The sequence below is a fragment of the Rousettus aegyptiacus genome, unplaced genomic scaffold (genome assembly GCF_014176215.1).
Source record: "Rousettus aegyptiacus isolate mRouAeg1 unplaced genomic scaffold, mRouAeg1.p scaffold_m13_p_13, whole genome shotgun sequence".
In the NCBI taxonomy this organism is placed as follows: Eukaryota; Metazoa; Chordata; class Mammalia; order Chiroptera; family Pteropodidae; genus Rousettus; species Rousettus aegyptiacus.
This window is the reverse complement of record NW_023416288.1, coordinates 55,923,527-55,946,112: the sequence shown is the minus strand read 5'-3', so window position 1 is coordinate 55,946,112 and position 22,586 is coordinate 55,923,527. Positions and strand designations below refer to the sequence as shown.

At 41.1% G+C, this 22,586-nt stretch overlaps 2 protein-coding genes across 2 annotated transcripts in view; both read right to left on the bottom strand.

Annotated features, from left to right (window-relative positions):
* Positions 1–2,219: 2,219 nt before the first annotated feature.
* Positions 2,220–13,210, bottom strand: ZC3HAV1L (zinc finger CCCH-type containing, antiviral 1 like). The gene is made up of 4 exons (XM_016161895.2): positions 10,347–13,210; positions 9,229–9,364; positions 7,278–7,536; positions 2,220–6,088 (listed from the first exon to the last, which is right to left on the bottom strand). The coding sequence occupies exons 1-4, from the start codon at positions 10,700–10,702 to the stop codon at positions 5,952–5,954; spliced, it is 888 nt and encodes a 295-aa protein (XP_016017381.2). The 5' UTR covers positions 10,703–13,210; the 3' UTR covers positions 2,220–5,951.
* A 192-nt stretch (positions 13,211–13,402) lies between these two features.
* Positions 13,403–22,586, bottom strand: part of ZC3HAV1 (zinc finger CCCH-type containing, antiviral 1) — a 47,909-nt gene continuing 38,725 nt past the window's right edge. The window contains exon 13 of the mRNA XM_016161894.2: positions 13,403–17,235. Coding sequence (XP_016017380.2) covers positions 16,973–17,235 — 263 coding nt within the window. The 3' untranslated portion in view covers positions 13,403–16,972. The remainder of the gene's footprint in view (positions 17,236–22,586) is intronic.

Genomic DNA, 22,586 nt, shown 5'->3' with positions numbered 1-22,586 from the left:
ATGTCTTCACACTGTGTATGAACCCAGATTTTTGACTTAGGGCAGTCTGGACATTCACTGGACTCTCTTCAGAGGAAGAAGGTGGTGGGTTGTGCCATCAGGGTAATTGTATGATATGGACTCTACTCTAGTCTCCATCACCCAGATGACTAACAGAGTAACCTGCCCCAGGAGCCAGCAATCTCTTATCATGGTGCCTTGTTCTCCAGTGCAGGAACTATCTCGGCCAGCTATGTGAGTGATGAGGAGACCAGGAATGCAGCCACTTGGCTAAATATCTAACTCCTTCCTACCTCGCCTGACAGGCTAGGTGTGAGAAGTGGAGCGAAAGTGGGTGCATGGGCTTATGGCTAGCAATGTAAGGACTCAAAGAAGCCAAGCTAGACATCGTTCCAGAAAGCAAGACTCAGTTGTCAGGATCCCCAACACCTGGGGAGACCAGAGGGAGAAGCATGAACATACAGAGCAGAGAGGGCGAACAAAGAAAACGCTTTCTGGAACATCTGCCTGTGTTTCCTGGCTTGGTTTTAAGGACCTGGAGAAGAATCTAAGCCAAAGAAAGCTTTATCAGAGGCACTTCAAAGTTCTCCTTGGCCAAATTCTTCAAAATTTGAAAGCAGGTAGAGCCAACTCAGGTTAGCAGACATATCAATGAACTAAGAGCCTGCCATGTGTATAAGAGGATGGCAGTTTCACGATATGTCTTTCTGAATAAAAGAAAAAATTATCTGGGAGATAAACATCTGAGAGTGAGCACCTATGAGGCACCATGAGAGTACAATTTTATACCTTTGTGAGATGAATGCATGATCGTTGGTTCACGGAGAGAACTGACTATGCAAAGGTAAAGCTAAAAGGAAACCTCAGTGAAGGTAAGACAGAAATTGCACATAGCTTAATCATGTTGTTGCACAGATTAAAATATCACCTTTAACATGTAATTAAGTAGCAATGAATACCAACATATTTTTCTAAATATCTGCTCAGAAGAACTCCTTAAGGAAACAAAAGGCATTCCGTCTCTTTCATCGGAATGTGCCTAACACCCATGCTGCTGAAAGAGTAGCGCGAGAGGCAATTTCCATACTAATGACAAGTATAAATGGTACAGCCACTCTCAAAGACAATTTTGAAATACTTTTTGAGGGTTCGAAATACTCATATCTCTGAAACAGTATATTCAAATCTAGAAATCTATTCTAATAAAATAATCAGAAATGCAAAGATTTACGTACTAAAATGTAGCAAACGATAAATATACAACATAGGATAATTAAATGATACATAAAAAACATAATACAGTCATCAAATATAATTATGAATGCTTTCAATTACATGTAGGAAAATACTTGCTAAATCCAAAACAGCATAATGTGAAATTGTATTTATAGTACACCCTCAATATTTTAGAATATATGCATTAAAAACCCTGAAAAAATATCCTAAAGTATTTAACAGTGAGTGATTATCTCTATAAAATAGTTATTATGGGTGATTATTACTTCCTTCTTAATGTAGTTTTATATTCTCCAAAATTTCCACAATGACATATTATTATATTTTCCAAAAAAAATTTTTTGGAAAAAATATTCCTAAATAATGCCAGGATACAGTAAAACAGTAATTATTTTTAAAATAATAATGAATGTGAAGTGATGGATGTGCTAACCAACCTTACTGTAGTAATCATTATGCAATCTATACATGTATTAAACCATCAACTTGTATACCTTAAACTTCCACAATGTTATGTTAATTATATCTCAATAAAGCTGGGAAAAAATAAAGATAATGACATTACAAATCGATTTTTAAAAATGCAAAACAGCACTTAGAAAAAAATTTATACTCTGAGCATATAAGCAATAAAAACAAAAAATTACTACATACACACATAAACTATAAATGAATTTTATTTATAAATGTATATAGATGTATACGCTTATAATAAAAGTTACCAATTAGAGAAAAAAACATTAGAAGAATATAATGCCATAATCAAGTAGAGTTTACTCAGAATTTAAGGCTGTTTTAATATAGTGAAAACCATTAATATAATCATATTAGATTATTAAAATAAAAATTCTGTGATTATATTGAAAGATACCAACCGACTAAAAGCTTCTAACAAAGAATAGATGTCACTTCCCTTATTAAATAGAGAGCATCTGTTCAAAGCTAACAATTAACTTCATATCTAATGAAGAAATATCAAAAAATATCTTTTTATCACAACTTTATTTAACACAAAACAAAACAGAAATACATAAGGAAAAACAAATATTTTTGCAGCTATGATTTCATATAAAGAACAAACAAGGAGGCCTTTCAACACTGTTAGAACAAAGGCAATTCACTAAAATACAAATATTTTTAAAATAACATTCTAATGATAGAAATTCCCATATTGAATAGCAATATAGATGTATTTATCCAAGAAAGAATTAATGTATTAAAAGCCAGATAAGACCTAGACAAAAACAAAAACAAGTTATAATTATAAAGAGATCAAGAAACCTATCAATAATGAAAAGAGTTAATTACTTGATGGGAAGAATTAGTTCCATGAACATAAGTTTCTTAAAATGTTCATTTTAGACTTAAGGAATTCAAATTAAAGCATTAAAAAGATTTTTATCTTATATTACACATTCCTTAGGGGAAAAAAGATTATTTTGATTATAAAATAATATATATGTAGGAAGAAAAAAGAACAATGAAGACCAATACGATACTGATTCACTGGATTCAAATGCAGAGTTTAATTTGTTTCATGGCCAAAAAAAAAAAAAAAAAAAAAAATTATCAAGTGTTAGAATTACCAAGAAGGATAAATAATGTATTTGCTCAAAGCTAGGAAATGCAAACACAAAGCATCGCGCTGTAATGTAATAAGGGCTGTGCTAGAACTTTGAGAACGCTCTTGGGGTCTTGGGAAACACTCTTGGGAAAGGTTAAATCGGCATTGTAAAGAATCTAATTTTGCCAGGTTTTGAGGCAGATGGAAGAAAGAAAGAGTGACAGTTAGAAGGAGCATTGTTTACAAACACCGAGTCACAAGATAAAATGGCACATTACAAAATTTGCAAGTAGGTCAGTACACACAATTAAAAGCTGATATTTAAAAATTAGAAAATTTCTCAGAAAAATCTGGATTTCTGGCTTCTTTTGTCCAATTGAACAATATGACAAACTGGGCCCACATTCCCATATGGAAACAAGAGGCAGCTGGCCTTTTTAGAGGGGACAATTTACCACAGCACCTCTTCTTTTTTCACATTCCTGTTACATCCAGCTCACTTCATCCATTGACTCACCTTTCTGGTCCCTGTGGCCATCTGAGTTTATGACTCTTACCCTACATGATGGGGCCAATGATGGTTATGGCAGCAAAAAGCAAATGATTTGGTCTGGACTTCAAAAGATCGATCAGACAGCAGGATGGAAGGCAGAGAGAGAGAAGGTAGGTGAAGTGATCAATGAAATTAACAAAACCCTATTTATATTAAAAATTAAAATGGAGCTACTATCATTAAAGGAGAGTCACCTGGCATCTCCCACAAAAACACTCTCGAGGCATGAAAACCACCAAATTCTGCATCTATGGAATAAATGCAAGAGGAGATGAGGGTTTGAAACAAGGCAGGATGTAGGGAATGGGAAGAAATGGGCAGAGAAGGATAAATATTTGAGAGATTTTGGGGAAAAACTTTCCAGCACTTGATAATCAATTTGATACAGGGAACAAGGAGAAAGAAGAGTACAAGACAATTTGCAGGTTTTTGGCTTAAGTCATTAGGCAGTGACATTCCAAAATAAACAAACAAAAGGAAGAAAAAGTCTAGAAAAATATTCATCATTCAGTTTAGGACAGGTTGACTTTGTGGAGCATAGAGATGTGCAGCTTCATCTCATAAGCTCCAATAAATTGCCAAAGAAAATTTATTTCAAAGTCTAACATGATACTCTCTAACAGGTGATCATCAGACAAAAATAAGAGAGATAGGCATGATTACATAAAATATTTTTACGGAATGAATACCAACAGAACTAAGATTAAAGCAGAATAATATAGAATTGAATCAAATTTTGAAACAAAGACTACAGAGGATCAATAACTTCATATATAAAAGCATAACTATAAGGTATATAAAAAGAACACAATAATGTAAAAGCCTACCAAGTCTGGTAATGTAAAGGATATGGATTTACACATTACTTTATAAATTTTTCTGTTTCCATGAAGGGCTTAAGATGGCTTACAACAAAAATATACATAGTAAAAGGACAAAATGTAAATAATAATAATAAATGAAAAAATAATTTTTTAAAAAAAATTAGCACCAGGAGCAATCAGAAGCAGGAAAAAAGAAACAAAATATGTAGGATGTTAAGGGCTTTCAGAAATACTGTTGACGACAACCAAAGTGAAAATATTAACGTAAGTTCATGACTCTTATTGTTCGTTAGGCAAAAACACAGCAAGTTCTCCCTTCACAAAGGACGTTTTTTGCACACCTTCCTCAATAAAGAAGATAGCATTTCATGATTTAAAAAAATTTAAAGAAATTTAGCTTTATGAAAAACTCACTACCTTATCCTTCCTTATTTCCCAAATGTTATATTATTGCAAGACGGTTAAATATTTTTTAAAAACCCTTTACACACTGACATTTGGGGATATTACTACAGCAAACACAGAAAAGGATTTCATAAAAGCTGCTTCTCGGTGGCACCCTTTGATGAAAACAAAGACTCAGACCTCTCAGTAAAATAGGGGGTGGGTGAAGGAAGAAAAGAGGGAGAAAGAGGCAAGCCGGTATGAAATGGGCGAGGTATAGACATCACTGATGGTCCATCTTGATTCATAAAAGAATGGATACAACTTCGAGAAATGGATTACGCATCCTTGAAACCATAGCAACTGGGCTTTAGTAAAAGTTTGGTGAGAGATGGAGAGTAAACAGAGTGAGGTAGAAATGTCTGGTTAGCACCCTAAAATTTTATACTCTCTAGGGTTGGCTGAGGATGGATCCCCAGGAGTTGGATACTGTATGAGCACAGTATGGTTGACATCCTTTTATATAAAAATTAAGGAGCCTAATGAAAGGCCATCCATCCCGCACCAGCACAGAGGAGGTAATGACATGGGCCAGTAACTCAAGGGCAAGTACAAAATGCACGAAATGAAAGACATACAGAAAGCAGACACACAGAAAAATATCCACTTGTACATAAATTTAAGGAAATGCAAATCATAACACAGCATCATTTAGCAACTATAAGCTAAGCAAAAGACTAACGTTAAAAATTCAATATTGTGTGGATTTTAAGAAAAGAGTTATATTCAAAATGGGTTAGAAAGAATCAATGTATCCCAGAATAAGGGAAACAGTTAAGTAAACTATGATGTATTAGTGTATCTGTACATAATAATGAGTATATGTGATAAATGTGAACAAATACGGAAAGATGCTTATGAAACATTAGGTGAAAAAAAAAAAAAAGAATATAAAGTCTATGTACTCTGTGAATACCATCGTGTAAAATGTGTATATGAGCGTACAGAAAAACATGTGGCTGGGTCACAGAGCAAGTCCCCAGAAACCTGCCTCTCGAGGCTCTCTGGCCCATCGGCCTGGGGCCAGAGCCCAGGGGCTGCAGGCAGAACTGCTATCCGCACCATCTGCCCTGCACTGACCCGCCTGCCCCCAGGTTTTACCCTTTCTCTGCTCAACGTGCAAACTCCTTCCCAACCACCCATGCCCAATTTTATCCTCCTATATCTCCTTTTCTAGCTTCTTTAATCTCATGACACCCTGTGAGGTAGGTATTATTATGGCCATTCTTAAGAAACAATTAAATGAATAAATGGTTAAGAATCGAAGCTCAACAGAAGCTTTGTTTTCAGACCTTCCAACTGGACGAGCTTCTGATGTCACCAGCATCCTTTACGGTTTACCTGCGCATGGCTTCTTGGCCGACTGGGCAGGGACAGAAGCCAGGGGACAAGCTTCTGCAGCCCCGGCTACGCGCCCCCCTTGTTTCTCAAGGCCCTGTGAATGCTCAGCAGAAGCAGCTGAATTATCTAAAAAGAAGAAAAAGATGAGGTTTCCAAAGACTCCTTTCATTGCTCTCAATTTCATTTTTTGTTGGCAGCATCAGTCCAGGTAAGCAGCTCTCAAGACGAGAGTCCATGTCTTCTGGATTTCGAGAGTCCGTGTCTTCTGGATTTAAAATATATTAAATACACATACCCCCCCCCACACACACACACACATAATCAGCAAGCAGAAAGAAACTATTTCATGGTTAGGAGAGACCCACCAAACAAGACCAGACAAAGATAATGACAGGCCCCATAGAGAGCAGCAGGTCCTGCCGCCATCCGGGGTTCCTGAGATGTCTGTGACACTGGGACACGCAGAGCCCTTCCTACCCTCATACCACCCGCTCACGAAGTCGCCCACTCCCATCCCAACATAAGAAAACTGCATAGTAAAAGCTTAGAGACCCCGACCGTGGTGATTTGGTTTTCCCATCAATGATTCTCCTGAACCCGCCACCCACTGAAACTGGCTACAGGCGAATCTAATAGAATAAGTAACTTAGATGCACTGCAATGAAAAGATACCAAACCACCTTTTACAGACCTTAAAAAGTGACAGACTGTGCAGCGATATGGGAAGATAGTTATGACATTGTATAAAGAGAAAATTTAAGATACTAAACTAACACAGACTTCGATGACAACTAGACAGGTATTTCTATAGTAACAAAACTGAAGGGCCTGCAATTAAATGGTAACAATTACTACGGATTAGAGTAGAATCATCTGTAATTTTTATTTCTGCTGTCTCCTATTCAAATTTTTCTGTAATTTCCTAACAATTAAAAAAGAAAAAAAAACTTTAATTCAATTTAATAAAAGAAAGCCTTCCCTATATTATCCTTACCCTCACTGGCCCACCTCCCTCCTCGTTTTTCCTAACACAGCTGTTAAGATTGGTCTACTTACTTCCTGATCCCCAACTTACCAAGGAGCTCCCCTTGGGCTGTTCAAACACCTGGGCAAGTGCTATCCGCTGGCAGCGTTGAAAATAAACTCCATCCCTCCCTCCTTTGGTTAGAATCACAGTTCTGTATCATAAAATGTTGACCATCCTGGTTCCCCAAGGACAAAGCACTTAACGCACTCAAAAGTGTTTCCTCCCTTGACTCACTTTCAGGTCAAAACTGCCTTGTGGATAGTGCTCTGTTATCCCTGATAGTCTCACCTTTATTTTCAAGCATCTTGTGCAGCTTCATGTGCCTGTAGGCAGAGATTATCTGAAAATTAACGACGCTGGGGATATTCAGTCCTTGGTCTTGCAGCAGCTTCAGGGATGTCTCGTGGATGAGCTGATGGGACCGTTTGCATCTCGGAAGCCGGCACTCTCCCCTGACAAAGGACTTGCACACGTGAAGCTTGCTGCACTTGTCCTTGAGGCTGCAATAACCATATAGTGCTTCACCTTTGTTGTAGAGTAAGCAGACCTGTGGAGAAATGAGGCAACACTGAAAACATCGCTTTTCACTGTATCTTTTAAGCCAGTAAACTGACAGCTTCTCTGAATGGCAACTTCCGGTCCTCAGTGGCTTTTAAAATCATTAGGCAGATGGGTAGTGTTACAGCACCCCCACCTGGATCTACTTCAGCTGTCACTAACACACAGTTGCTCCTGACTTTGGCCTTCAGTGGACCTGTCCTCCTCTCCCAAAGGCTGCAGCCAGTGAGGGAATCCCATGGAGGTACTAAAGGCTGACCCCTTGCCTCAGGCTAGACCAATTCTTCAGTGTAATTTCTGCTCTAGAGCCCCACCACGAATGAAGTCAAGGCCAGACTTTGCCCTGCTCATAGCTTTTCCGTCCTTGTAACCTGCTTCTGTCTCTGATACGTTATGGAGTTTTCGCAAGGCGCCCTCTGAGATATCACACGTACCTACGTCCCCACGTCAGGCTCTGACTCCAGAGAACCCACCTAGACAGGTAGTGTGAACAGATAATTCGTCAACCTGACAAGGGCATTTTTAAGGGAGCACTATTAACGATTACATTGGGACAACTAATGTAAACTGGGTTTGTCCCAGGCAGCAAGAACCACCTGATGGGGAACTTTATAATGATGGGTCAGGCTGTCAATCCGGACACACACAAAAAAGATGACTAGACACTGTGTACCTCCTGGCAACATGGTTGGAACATATCTGGCTCATGACATACCTAACCTGGTTTCAAATCTTGAAATGAGAAAGGAGATGGTTGCCAAGGAGAAGTATCTTGGCCCCCAAGGCTGACTCCAGTACTGCCTTCTGGGTACACACTCTGCTGCTTTGACAAGTCTGTACCCAGAGGCTTCAGCTCATACCTCCAGCTGTGTGACTTCCTTCCCTTCTAGAACCTGCAGTACCTTGGAGTTAAGATAGGACCACAGTCATGAGCTACCCACATCACTTGGGGGTGTCTGTGATAGAATCATTGTGCCAGATTAGCAAACTCTACTTTTAACTGGTGGCCTCTCATAAAATTTTCTTTTGGAATTCCAACTACTTTATTTTTAAAAATTCTTTGTGTCTAGCTAAACAGATACACACATACTAATTTTGCCATTATAATAGCAATTAAATTTAATATCTAAGGCACCCAAAAAAGTAAATGGGGGAGAATACTTATAACAAATGTGACCAAAAAAGGAATTTTTATCATTAAAGACATCTTATAAATAAACAAGAAAAGATAAATGCCTCACCAGAAAAATAGGCAAAAGCATAAACAGGCAATTCACAAAACACAGGCTTCATAGTCAGACCTAAATTCAAATATGCCATTTACTATGTGACCTTGGCCAAGTTTTTAATCTGACTCAGTTTCCTCACCTGTAAAATGGGGGCAGGTTATTAATAAGCTAATGTATATAAATTGCTAAGTATACGGTAAGCACTCAAAAACCCAGTAGTCATTATTATTATTTCTATCCCACACAGGTCCATCTCTCCCTGTGTATCCAACAGAGTCCAGTAAAAGCAGAGATTCCAGAAAGATCAGGACGGTACCATAACTCCCCAGCCCTCCCCACCCCGGCCCCAATACACCTCAGGCTGTCCCTCTGTAAGCAGACATGATGTTCTCCTCTTGGTGATTTCTTTCACTAGGCAGACAATATATGACGGTGACATCTTGGTGACTTACCTCTGGTAAAAGGCAGGGGTCGTTCTGTAAGAGCAGAATCCGAAGCTGGGCCTCATTGAGGCCAAAAAGCCCTTGGTTTTTCAGGACTTGGATGTTGACAGGTGTGTGGATATCGTGGGAAAGGGTACAGGTAGACCTGGAACACAAAGTACTGCATCAGAGGCTCCCACGAAGAAGGGGCCAGTCTGTCAAATTCCTTGCCTAGGGCTGCTTTCAACTTGCCTGTGAACTTGAACAATTTGCCATGAATTCACAGATACTACAGCCTAATAAGCTCTGATAATAAGAAAGCTGAGTTGACGCGACTTCCCTCCCAGGGTCATTTTCATTTTGAATCAAGATAATTTAAAGTCAAAGGTACCCCCTCCCGCAGTCCCATGCCTTGTCAGAGCGTGCCCACCTGCTCTGGAGGTGACTGCACCTGGCTTCTCCACACCTAACAGCTGCGCGCCCCCCACAGTCCACCATTGTTAACAAAGAAGTGTGCCCCCACCCGCGTTTGGGGAGCCTGCGTAACCCGAGGAAGACTGCGGTCAGGAGGCAGCCTCGGACGCCCTCTCCCAAATCGTCCGCCATCAGTCAGACTGGGTCGGGCTTTCTAAACCCAGAGGGCACAGACTGGCTGCTGTGAGTCTTTGTGTGGGAAGAGGCATTCTCTGCGTACACGGTGCATGGGTGGTGACAGGATCCGCGAACGCCCCCAAAGGCGCACTGGAGTAAAGGACCCCAAAGTCCCGATCCCGATTTGTCCCGGCCGTGTTCGTCCCCCGTGAAGGGTCCGGAGGCCGGGGGGCTGCAGTTTGGCGAGAAACCCGAACCAAGCCGACCTTCCGCCTCACTCTGCGCAGGAGCGGGCGGAGCGCGGGGAGGCCTCCCCGAAGCTCCCCCCGCCCCGGCGCCCCCTCCCGAGGCTTCCCTTCCGCCCTCTCCGAGGGGGCGCCGGGCCCCTGGCGAACGACCCCCTCTGTTTTCATCTCTTTGGGGTCCCCCGCCTCCAGTGGACGCGCCAGGCCCGCGGCTCGCGCGCGGCGATGGCGCCGCAGCCTGAGCCCCGGGAGGCCGCCGGGTCCCCCCGCCGCCCCGTGTCCCCCGCCGCCCCGTGTCCCCCGCCGCCTCACCAGCAGTCGCGGTTCGGACACTTGCCCAGCATGTGGCGGCGGCAGAGGTGCAGCTGGTCGCAGGCCTGGCACTCGCCGCGCTGGTAGCGGGCGCAGAGGCGCGCGGAGGACACGGCCACCACCCGCCAGGCCGAGGGGCCGCCCGCGCCGGCCGCCGCCTCGGCCTCGGCGCCCCAGAGGCCGTCCTGCACCCCCACCTCCTGCAGCAGGAAGCGGTCGGGCCCGGCCTGGCGCAGCACGGCCCGGAGCCGGGCCTCCGAGAGCTCCACGTGGGCGCGCAGGTCCTGCAGGAGCATGCGGCCGCCGTGGGCGCACAGCACCTTGGTGAGGAAGGAGCACACGGTGGGCTCCGCCATGGTCGCGGCCCGACTCCCTGCGCCAGCAGCTCTGAAATCCGAGGCGGGCCGACTCCTCCCAGTCACGTCCACGATTTCCAAGCGGGATCCCGGACGGCCCGGGAAGGGCGGGCGGGGGCCGAGGCGGCCCTTCCTCCGCCCCAGGCGCTGGCCAGAAGGGCTCGTGCAGTAGGAGAGACTTTGAGGAGCTACTAAGGGCTGCAGAGAACATGAACTAGGTAGTGAATTGAACAAAAAAATTTTAACTTCCAGGCTGTAAGTCTTTCTAAAAGAAAGGGTTAATTAGGCCCTTTGCTAGCATAAAGAGGAGAAAGAAGAGGAAGAGCTGTCTCGGGACGTGGAATCTAACCCAGATGGCTAGGTAAACGGACATGGCCATCGTCCTGGAGTTTTGCAAGCGTTTTTACACATCACGTAGGGAGGGGAGGGATGTAAGCCAGTCTGAAAGAATTTACATTAGCCGTAGACAAAGAGGATGGGAGAAGGTGAAGTGGGGGGCTAGTTGCAAGGAAAAAGTGACCCCTCCTGTGATTGGCTGTGGGCAGCAGACTGGAAAGTTCATGTGCAAATAACCCGAGTGTCCTGCGGTTCTGAGGAGACTGGCTAAGTTAGCCGTCTGGAAGTTGCCGCCTGGAAAGTCTTGTCAAAGCTGGTCCACAGTTATCAACAGGCTAACTGTTCTGTCTCTTTCTCTCATTCTCCTGCTCGCTGTAATTTTAAGTTAGAATATCTCTGATTTTTTTGTTTGTTTGTTTTGGTCATGTAGTAGAAGGTGCAGGCCTGGGTGGCCTTAGTTGGTAGGTAGAGAAGGTCTCTGAGGAGGTAGCCACGAGCCGTGGCTGTTGATCACTCGAAATATGACCAGTCCAAGTTGAGATGTGTGTGAAACAGTGGATTTTGAAGATTTAGCATGAAAAGAACACAAAATATGTCATTAATAACTTTATGTTAATCATGTTAAATTGATAATTATTACAGTTGCATCTGCTTCTTTTACTTCTCTAATGGAGCTATAAGAAAATTGTGAGTTACACTTGTGGCTTACTTTATATTTCTGATGGACAGCACAGGTCTAGACCTGTACATTTATTAAGCAGCTAGTCTTTTTACTCAATATTATGCTCATTTAATGAACATTTATTGAGCCAACTGCTAAGCAGTGACAGTACAAAGATGAAAAAGACACATTCCCGGAACTCAGCCAGCCTAGTTGCTATCTTACCGGGTGGTGGTGAGGACTGAGTGAGTTAATGTCATGTGAAGAAGCTAGAAGTAGGCAATTGGCCAGATCCTGGAAGACTTCTGCTGTGCTACGAAGTTTGGACTTATGTACTGAAGACTTCGGGAAGCCACTTACGGAATTTCAGTTGGAGAATGACATGATCCCCTGCTTTCCTCCTGATCCAGAGGTCTCCTTTTTGTCTTTCAACTCTGAGCGTAAACGTCCTCTCTTCAGCAAGCCTTTCCTGACCTCCCAATCTGAAGTAACTCTCCAGTCTCTGCATGGAACTTTATCACTGATAATTTTACTTATTTATTTATACATTTGTAGAATTCAAGTGCAGGAAACCAGGAATCTCATTTGTCTCATCACTGTATCCCCAAACTTAAAACAGTATCTGGCAATACTGTAGGATAGGTGTTTTGGAAACACCCCTGACGGCAATAAGAATGGATTTCTTAAAAAGCAAAATAAGGAACAATGGAAGAGAAACGGGATTTGCGGGATTGTAATCTCGATTTTTATTGTGTTGTTTGCAGTGGAAAATCCAAAATAAGATGCTCGTTAGACAGTTGTATTATACATACAAATCAAGAGCTTAAGAAAGATGGAGGGGAATACAGACTTGAGTGAATCGAAGTAGTAGGTAATTGAAGCTCACTCAATTACCTACTGATAAGATCACTCAGCAAAAATGGAAAGCAGAGGTGGGAGGATAGAACCTTGGGGAAGAGCAACATCAAACATTTCTGAAAACTTGAGAACTTGCTATGACAAAGTGAATCAAAAAATAGAACAAAAAACTAATTGGAAAAACTCAAAACATCTGTTCGCGCTTAGTTTGGTGGCATTTGCATGTATCTGAATGTGGGTGCTTTGACAGCACTGGGATTGGCTACACAGCTTTATCTACATTGAGATCCAAATCGAATGGCAATTTTGCCTTCACTTTAATCATATCTATGCTGCCATATAGGGATTTTCCTCCTTTCTCTCTCCATTCAGAGCCTTGCGATTAAAAAAGAATGAACAGAGAAGGGCTTTTAAAGGAGTAACCTTTAAAAGGACAATTCTAATAAGCATTCACAGTTTTAACTTTTATGCCTCAGCCTGGCACTGGTCCTACCCCAGGGTCCAGAGAAAGAAAAGTGTTAGCAGATTTCAGCCTCTCCCCCTCTATGTCCCTAGACAAAAGATGTGCCAACCTACTGTATGGGCTTCTCCATCACTACCACCCTGCCCTCCCTGGACAGTGTGCTACAGACTCCTTGCTCACTGAGTCCTGGAATGATAACGCTGGAAGGGACAAAACATATCCTCTGTCCTCCACTGAATAAACTGGTGCCTGAGGTTGATTATCTTTTCAGAGATACCTACAAATGAAGCAAACAAAGGCAGCAAAGAAAAATTAATATTGCTTTCTTTTTATTAGACAGTCTTGAATTGAGCTTGAAGAATAAGAAATACAACTACCGAAATATAAATAGCTGAGCTTACTTTATTCAACAAAATTTATACAATGTTATCAGCATATCAAGCATTCAGCTAGGTATCAGGTGTAGCACAATGAACAAGACAGGTTACCTCAGTCTTCAAGGAGCATACATTCTAACAAAGAAAGCAGACGTCAAGTTAGATAGATGCTAAAAATGAACACTGCAAGGCACAAAATATTTTAAAAACTGGAGATTTGGGAGGCAAGCATCCAATCTGACCTACAGGACTCCTTATGGAGGTAACAAGCTAATCTCAAGATGCTATATATTAACTGGTCTGTGGTTCTCACTGTGGCATTTTGGAAATTGGTTGGTTGTTGGTTTCATAATAATTGGGGGCTATGACTGGCATCGAGTGGATGCCAAGGCTAACAGATGCCCTGCAGTGTACGGGTTAGCCCCATACAACGAAGAATTATTCTGTACCTAGACGACTTTGTAATGTCCTGCTGGACATCTATGTAGGACCTACAGCTTGACTGAGAGAATATAATGTTTTTTTCCTCTTAGACAACCTGTAATTTGTCTTGTCCTATTGTCCTCATTTAAAGTAAGGTAATTTCGCTCTTCCTCTTACCATATACAGATAAGGTATATGGTCTGTTATGACTTACCCTAACAGTGGCCTTTATTCTCAAGTCACTCACACTTCCTATCTTTCATTTCCCTGTACTTCTTTTACAGGAAGTAGCCTCTGTCGACTCTTAAATCCACATCTATCCACTATAAGTAGGAGTAAATATTTATGTCATGATGTCGTATAGCGTATTCATGCCTGAGCATTTACATATTGTAATTCAGTTTATTTTTACTATAAATTTCTTCCCTTCTGTTTCTTCATTACAATAGAGATAGGGCAGTAAGATTTTTTAAGAAATGCATGTATGTCAGTAGATTGTATTATCTATGAATCATCTCAGGACAGCAAAGGGGATGTCACAGAACATCTGCTCTGAAAAAGATGACTAGATCTAATTGGGTTTGTGGTTGCCACCACGACTAGGGGGTGGGGAGGGTGCTACTGGCATTTAGTATGTGAGAGCCAAGTATGCTGAACGTTTGGCAATACTTTGGACAGTTCCTCACAGCAAGGCATGGTTCTGCACCCTATACGAATTTTGAATGTCTCACTAGACATTCGTGTATGACCTACAGCTCGTCTGCACAATATAGTTCCTCATTTTCTCCATTTCGACAACCTGTAGATTTTCTTGCATAGTATCTTTATTTCAGTTAAGGCTATTTCGCTCTTATAGAAATAAGTATTATATGCAAATAAGTGACTGCATCACTAGTTTTTGTTCTAATGTTCACTCATTTCCCTGTTTCAATTCCTCATACTTCTCCGCACAAAACAGCTTCTGATCTCCTACCTTCTTTTAAGTTCAAATTCACTCATTGTAAGTAGGTATAAACAGCAGCCTACTTAATTAGGTCTTTCAGTATAGTCATGTCCAAGTTATGTAACTTTTATTTCCCTCTTATGTTAATATTAATTTTATTTCATTTTAATTTTTTTGTAAAATTGTGTGTAGCTAGAGTATATAACCACTGAATTGCAGTTTGAAGATCATAAAGTGGAGGTTATACAGTATTTGTGGGTAAAAAAAAAAAAGGCAGGAATGCTAGTTGAGAACCACTGAGCTGGGGGTACAGAAGGACTGAAAGAAAGCCAGAGTGGTTTGTGTGGAAGAAAACAAATGAGAGCAGGCAGGTAGGGAAGGGAGTGATCATGTGGGGCTATGATAATGACTTTGAACTTCATTCTGAAGCATGATATTTGTTTTGAAAGATTATGGCTAAAGACAAAATTTAAAAATGTGACCATCCTTGCTGCTAAGTAAAGAACAACTTAGAAGGGGAAACATATTTAAGAGGAAAAACTGGATTTGGGAACAGCTTGGATGCACAGGGGAGGGAGAGGAAGAAGTCGAGGATGGCTTCTGGAATTCTGCTTGAGCGGATGTGTGGATGAAGATACCACATCCTTATATAAAGAAGGAACTGGCTCGCTTAGGGGATGCAGATTGAGAATTCCGTTTTGGACATGCTGAATTAGCGATGCCCATGAAATATCCAATTAGAGATATCGAATAGGCAGTCGGAAAAAGTTGGATAAATTGCATTTCTGCAACGTGAGGGTCAAGATCAGGAAAGGAAAACTCCAAAACGGAAGCTACCAAGAAAAAAAAAAATAAGTGAATGAGAGTAACTATTTGTGGCAAGCCTCCCAGAAAATAACCCTACACTAAAAAAGCTCTGTATATTTGTTACAGGTAGAGCTCTTTAATCCAAGGAGTTGTAGCACGCTTTTGCACTGATTGAAAATATAAAACGTAAAATCGCTAATGCTAATTAATTTTTGTAACAGATCTGCTAGAAGGAACTATAACAGGAGATTTTGGCCATTTGTATGGAATGTTGAAAAAGGAAAATTGAAAAGAAAACCATGATTCAGAGTAAGGAAGGAACTCTTGGTCCCAACACCTCAACTGCTTTAAAAATTGATTGTACTACAATTCCATACAATTTATTATATTTAGAAAAAGAGGCCCCTTACAGGTACAAGGCCTGTTTGAGGACCTGTTCTCTTTGTTCTGATTCTATGTTCACCAGGAAACAAACCCTGCCTCCTTAGGGGGCCCATCCTTCCATAGGCTAGCCCTGTTCCTGATTCCTAGGGTGAGCCTTATCGGTCACAGCCAACAACTACAGTAGCACTCAGATTTATCAATCATGCTTGCGTGACTCTGGTTATTCTAACTCGGTATTCCCAAAATACAGGCATTTCATAAAGGTCTAACCTGAAAAATGCCTGCTCTGGAATCATATTGATTAGAATATAAATGTCTACCTTACCATAATTATTTAAATAGGCCAAATGGGCCAATAACTCCAGCTGGTTGCTTCTCTCTGAGCCACACTTCTCAGCTCTAAATAAACGTAGAAATAATGAAATGTGTGCCCCAAATCAGTGTAGCCACAAAGGCATAGTCTGCAGTTAAGTCTGTAATAGCATTTAAATTACCTTTACTATTCCCCCCCCAACCACATATTCCAAAGCACCCCCTGCCAACTTTTCACAATTTTCTATCCAAGGCTGTACTGTCTTACATCCTTATTTCAATGGGCATTTTCAGATTTCTCTCCAATTTCCCAAATTAATTTGTTTCTCAATTTAACAAAAACGAAACTATGCCATACAGTAAACTAAAAGAGTAGTTAGGATAAAACGCTTGCTGCAATCATAGAAGTTTTAGAAATCAGTCTTTACATTATGACAATGGTTCTTACACTTTGACACGTTTGAATCTTCACAGCTGACTCTCACCCAGAAACAGTGTGATCTAGTTGGAATGGGGTGCATTCTGGACATGGGGATTTTTTTAAGTTTCTAGATGATCCAAACACGCAGCATAGTTTGGGAACCACCGACCTAAGGCATCTGATAGCCAGGCAGGAAAATGTAAAATAGCATAACATCTGGGGCGATCTGGTGTGATGAGTGCACGAAATGGCGATTCATCCTCCGTGATGCTGTGTTCATCCTTTCTAACTGATCACGCAGGCTTTGTCTACTTCGGTATATTCAATCACATACGCTGGGTAAACCTGATCTTTCTGAAAGATGACGAAAACCGAGGGATTAAACCTTGTATCCACGCAGCTGTCATACCGTGGAGGAGGGCTCATGTAACTCATCTTCCCTTCAATAAAATCGCCAACCAGGACTCGGGCTACAAACATAACGATGTTTTTGGGATCGGGCTGGCAATTTTTGTAAAAGTAGATGGCATCTTTTGAGAAGTGATTTCCTAGAAATAATCAGGGGAAAAAAAAGGTTAACAATTATAAAAGAAGGTATGCAATTTGTAAGATTGTTTACACATAATTGGATGGTAGGCATTGACTAAGCGTATGTCAACAATACCTGGCTGATACTTATAAACTTCCCTTGTAATTAAAAACATGTTTGCTATACAAGTCAACTTGAATACAGTGTATGACCCTAATGAAGTAACAGAAACATCTACTGCTGTGCGGAGCTCACAGCGATGGTGAGAGCCACTAGGTTCAATGGCCAAAGTGGCGATATCACAGTGGCCCAGTTCGTGCAGTTCACGCAAGATGAGTTAAATTGTGGCTAATGCATTAAAAATATTCCAGCAGAGGTCATTAAATATTGTAAGGGACAAAGGTCATTTACTGTTGATGGGAAGGTCCTGGAAAATGCGAAAGGGAGAGGCGTAGCATGAGCAAGCAATTGGCCCTGGCAACGCTTGTCAAAGACAGTTGATTCAGCCTTTTCAACTCTAGAATAACTAACTCCTCATAATCACTGATGTTTCCATACTCAGCAGATCGACAATTTCCTGGCAAATTAAAATGTCCAATTTTTATCATTGCCAGCTTCTTTCCTGCCCTTTTAAAGGAAATGAGTATACATTGCAAAGTCTGATTTTCTATGCAAAAATTAATAAGATGAATGTTGTATTTATAGTAACAAATGTTTAATACTTTTTCATTTATTTTGTTTGTTCAATGACACAGAATAAAAAATGAAAGTTCACCTATACTCACCTACCATTTCCAGTTCTACTTGCCCACCTAAACGCAGCTAACAGCTTGGTGAGAATTCTCTCACACCTGTTTCTTTGCATTTACATACATCTTGCACATATACTCTGAAATGGTTTTACTTTAAATTAATTATTCATAAATAGGTCATACTATACGAACTGTTCCACAAATTTTTTTCCACTTTAGTCCTAGAAATCTTGCTATGTCAGTACATCTCACCCCCATCATTCTTTTTAATGGCTGTATAGGATTCCATCATAATGGATGTATCATAATTTAATTTAACTATTCCTGTATCAATGAAAACCCTAAGTTGATTTCACTTTTGCTCTTACCAAAAACTTCTAGAACATCCTAGTAAATTATGTTCGAGAACCCATACAAGTAGTTCCGTAGAACAGATGGCAAAACTAAAATGGCTGAGTCAAGGGACATGAGCATATTAAATTTTGACAGATATTGAAAATTTCCCTCCAAAGGCGGTATAAAAATGTTAACACCGACAATGAAGAAAGTCCTGTTTCTCCACATCCTTACCAACACTGGATATCATCTATCCTTTTAATCGTTATCAATATACTAGTCAAAATAAAAAAAATCTGATTTTAAAATATATTTCCCTGACTACTAATGACATTGAGCATCTTCTCATATACTTATTGGCACATTTCATATGCTTTTTCTCTGAAGTGCTTTTTCATCTTTTTTGTTCCTATTGTATGTCTTTTTCTTACTGATGTGTAACCAAAACAAGTCTGGAAAATGCCTGTGACACAAACAAAAATTGTCAACCCACCACATTTCTATTTGGCCACCACTCACTTCACCTCGGTCACTGCCCACGACCCTTCACCCCAGCCCCTCAGTGTGAACGGCTCGACAGGCAGAGCTGCGTCCTGTACTGCCCTGCCACAGCCTCCAGGGGCGCACGCGGGCAGAGGCTGCGCATTCTCTGTGTCACTTCTCACTGTGCCAGATACCCACTACATTTTCTGGATCACGCTACCCATCTCTCTGCATCAGTCACACGTCATTTCTTAAGTGTCTGCAAAGAACTATTCCTCCTACCTCAATTTCCAGAACTCTTAATCAATTTAAGCTATTTCGGAAAGAAATTTATAGCATATACCTTTTTCTGATATAAAAAAATAGAACAAACTCATTTTACCCTTTCTTTTACTGATGTGTGAGAGGTAGATAGGAATTCTGACACATGGTGTTACAACACGGGGTTGCCCTCTGGAGCTAATAAAGACGGATAGATAGAACCGTCACCCCGACACTAATGGCCACAGCATGATAAAAAATATACATATTAAGCTGTGTTTGTGTCTTGCAGATCATTTTTCCTCATTCCCCACTTAAAAGCTGTTCACTTTCTTCTTGCTGCCTGTATCTCGTATCTTACTCCCACACTACATACTTGCTGGGCTGAGGGAAAAAAATAACACTTTCTGAAATAAGGCTAAGTGGATTCTGAAGCACTTCCAAGGATAAACAGTCATGATCTTCAGTACAGGAATCTGGTGACAACGACTCAGGCTACCATAACACAGTTGTTCATTCCTTCAGATTCTGAGTTATGGTCCAGAAAGCTAACATTTCCAGGTACATGAATTCCAGTTATGCATGTAAAAGGTGTAAAATAAATAGTACAGAGTTACAGGTAAAAGGAGATTTGACTTAAAATGGGATTACATCAATAGACAGGAATTCCATTCATATTTTTCTTCGATGTGCATTTTAATTGCTTGATAAAGTCTTAAAACCTATTTTTCAACATTCAGAGATAGCCGTACATACATTTTAATGGCACTGAGTTACTTTTACATTTGTTTAATTATTTTTTTCCTATTTTGTAAGAAAGCCTGAGTGCTGATGTGATTCTTCAATTATTTTTGTTTATCAAGGATAACCAAATGGAAGACTTGTCAAGTTGATGAGAAATGATTCTTTATACAGGTATTATAGTCCTACACTCTCCATTCAGAAAAGAGTAACCATTACCCTAAACGACTGACTTTCCAAATGACGTATCAGTAGTTTTTAAATCATGTTTATATAATTTGGAATCGACATTTGCTCAAATGATCCTACCTTATAGCCCATTTTCCTACAACCTGAACTCCATTTAGCTGCAAATACAGGGACTAGATCCCCTGAACCCCAACATCCACGTCATCCCTCTGCCACTACCTACATCTAAGCCACCCTCATTTCTGGCCTGGCCTCTTTAAACAACCTCCAAGTGTTCTCTCCACCTTCAGTCTTGGTCCCATCCATCCTCATCACGTCATTCCTTCCTAAAGTCATTGACAGTTTACCGTTGCCCCCGGGAAAAACTCCATCCCCTTAGCATGGCTTGAAAGCCTATCGGGATCTGAGGCCAGCCAACAGCTCCGGCGTTGTCTGCGTCATTCCCACCACACCTTAAATGTGCTGCTCTAGCTACAGCCTCCCAGGCCTCTGCCAGTCTCTCATCTCCATAAACGCTCTTTTCCCACTTTTTTTTTCCTTTTTTTTTTTTTTGGCCTAGCTAGCTTTTCTTTATTCCATAGGTCACACTCAAATTTCACAATATGCTGATTTTCTTTAACCTACTTTATTCGTTTTTCAATTCACTCAATATAATTGATGTAACGTGATAATGCTGTCAAAAGCATTGTGGTTTTTTTCTCACAATTTTTTTAAAAAATAAATAACCATCTTTTATTTAGCCAGACACACAATTTGCCTTAGAGAGTATTAGAATCATTAGAAGAAATTCATAGGGAGAAAGGAAGAATCTTGGCCAGCTTTTGATGACCAAAATAGGATCTAGAAATGCATTGCCAAAAATAAAGGGCTTTAACTAGGGGGAAAAAAAAAAAAAAAAACTATGAATAAGACAAGGGAAGGTACCCTCTCTAGGGTGACAGTCAAAAAGTGTCCCATTAGCTCTGCCTCCATCGCTCAGGGGCCTCAGGCCCCACCACCCCGGGCCTGGACTAGAAGTGAAGAGGCGCCAGAGTGGTCCAGGGGCAGAGGGAAGCACATGTCTCACTTCCTGTGTGGAGCACCAGCATTCCAATTCTCTGTAGCTTCTTTTGGCTTTTTTCTATCTAGACACCCATATTATCTTTAAAAATAACATTTTTGTTTCTTTCTTTCTAACCATTTAGCTAGCATCTTGATGTACCTGGGCTGCAGAATCATGGGCAGTTTTATAGACCTTGTGAACCTTGCTGGACCTCACATCTGAAATATGTTCCTGGCTTTTTGTGCCTCCTGTCTAGCCTTTCAAGTCCAGTTTGTGCCAGGACGGGTCCTTTGCTTAGCTACCGCCCAAATGTGTTTCTTTTTCTAATGTTACTTTCTTCTACTTTTATTCAAATCTCAGTTTTTATAGTGTCCTCTTTAGAGCTGAGTGGCTTTTACCTAACTGCTGTGGCTCTTGTCCTCCATCCAGACTGATCAGTTCTGGCCCAAGGACAGCTCTTATGACCTCTCTCACTAACACATTGTCCATGATTATCCTCCATCTCCCAAAAGATACCCACTTTCTAGCTCCTGTTTACCAAGCTGTAGCCCAGAGCCCTTCTATCTTTCCAGGCATGTCTTATTCACTTAATACCCCTTAAACGCAGTCTCTAGGAAATTACACAGATAACAGCCTCGCGGAGTGGTCTCACATGCGCGCCAGAGGGGCTTTGGTTTCCCTCGGCAGGTAGCAGTATCTCTGAGATCTACCGCTTGGCCTCTTGTAGGATAACTGCCTGACCTTTTAAAATTGTACGCCTGGTGGTTCACACCGGCCTATCTAGCCAGGAATAACAGCATCATGGCTGATGGGAACAGAACACTGACATTATAAATAAACACAAACAAAACAAAAACCCCTCCTAATTCTTCGTAACAAGAGACAGGCCAAGTAGAAGGATCACTCCCTGACCTTCACAAAGGAGGGCGGCATGGGGAAAAAGGGCAAAGTTCCTGGAGAAACACCTCGCCTATCGGTGAGAGCTGCAGGCTACATCCTTGCTGCATGAGGGTATCTTCTTGGCTGTCAACAACTCTCCCCCATTTCCCAAGTTAAAGGAAAAATGATAGCAAGTAAGTAACACTATCAAACCATCAAAATATATTTCAGAGGGCTTGAGCACCCTTCTGTTTATAAAAGAGGAGAAAAAGACTAAGCATCACGTATGTCACTATCAGAGCCAGTTATGGCCCAAACTGGAAACACATTTATACCGTACTTCCATTTTCTAAGATAGATATTTGAGTTCTGACATAAGAGAGACTCTGAGAAACTGATGGGTTTAAATTTCACACATGTTACATTTCACTCAAGATGGTTACTCCACTTTCTACAGCCATATCTCGGTAAGTTTTAGTGAAGCATATAAACCTCATAAAAGTATGACATTCTCATTGAGTCATTCTCCAGCTTAAAAGCCTGCATTAGCTTCCAGTGCCCTCACAGTCAAGTCTGAACTCTTTCCTGTGTGGCCATACCTCATACCACTTGTCCCTCACTCCACGCTTGTCAGGGAACACCTCTCCAACTGGGTTAGGGGTCCACAGGTCCTGTTCTTTTCCACTA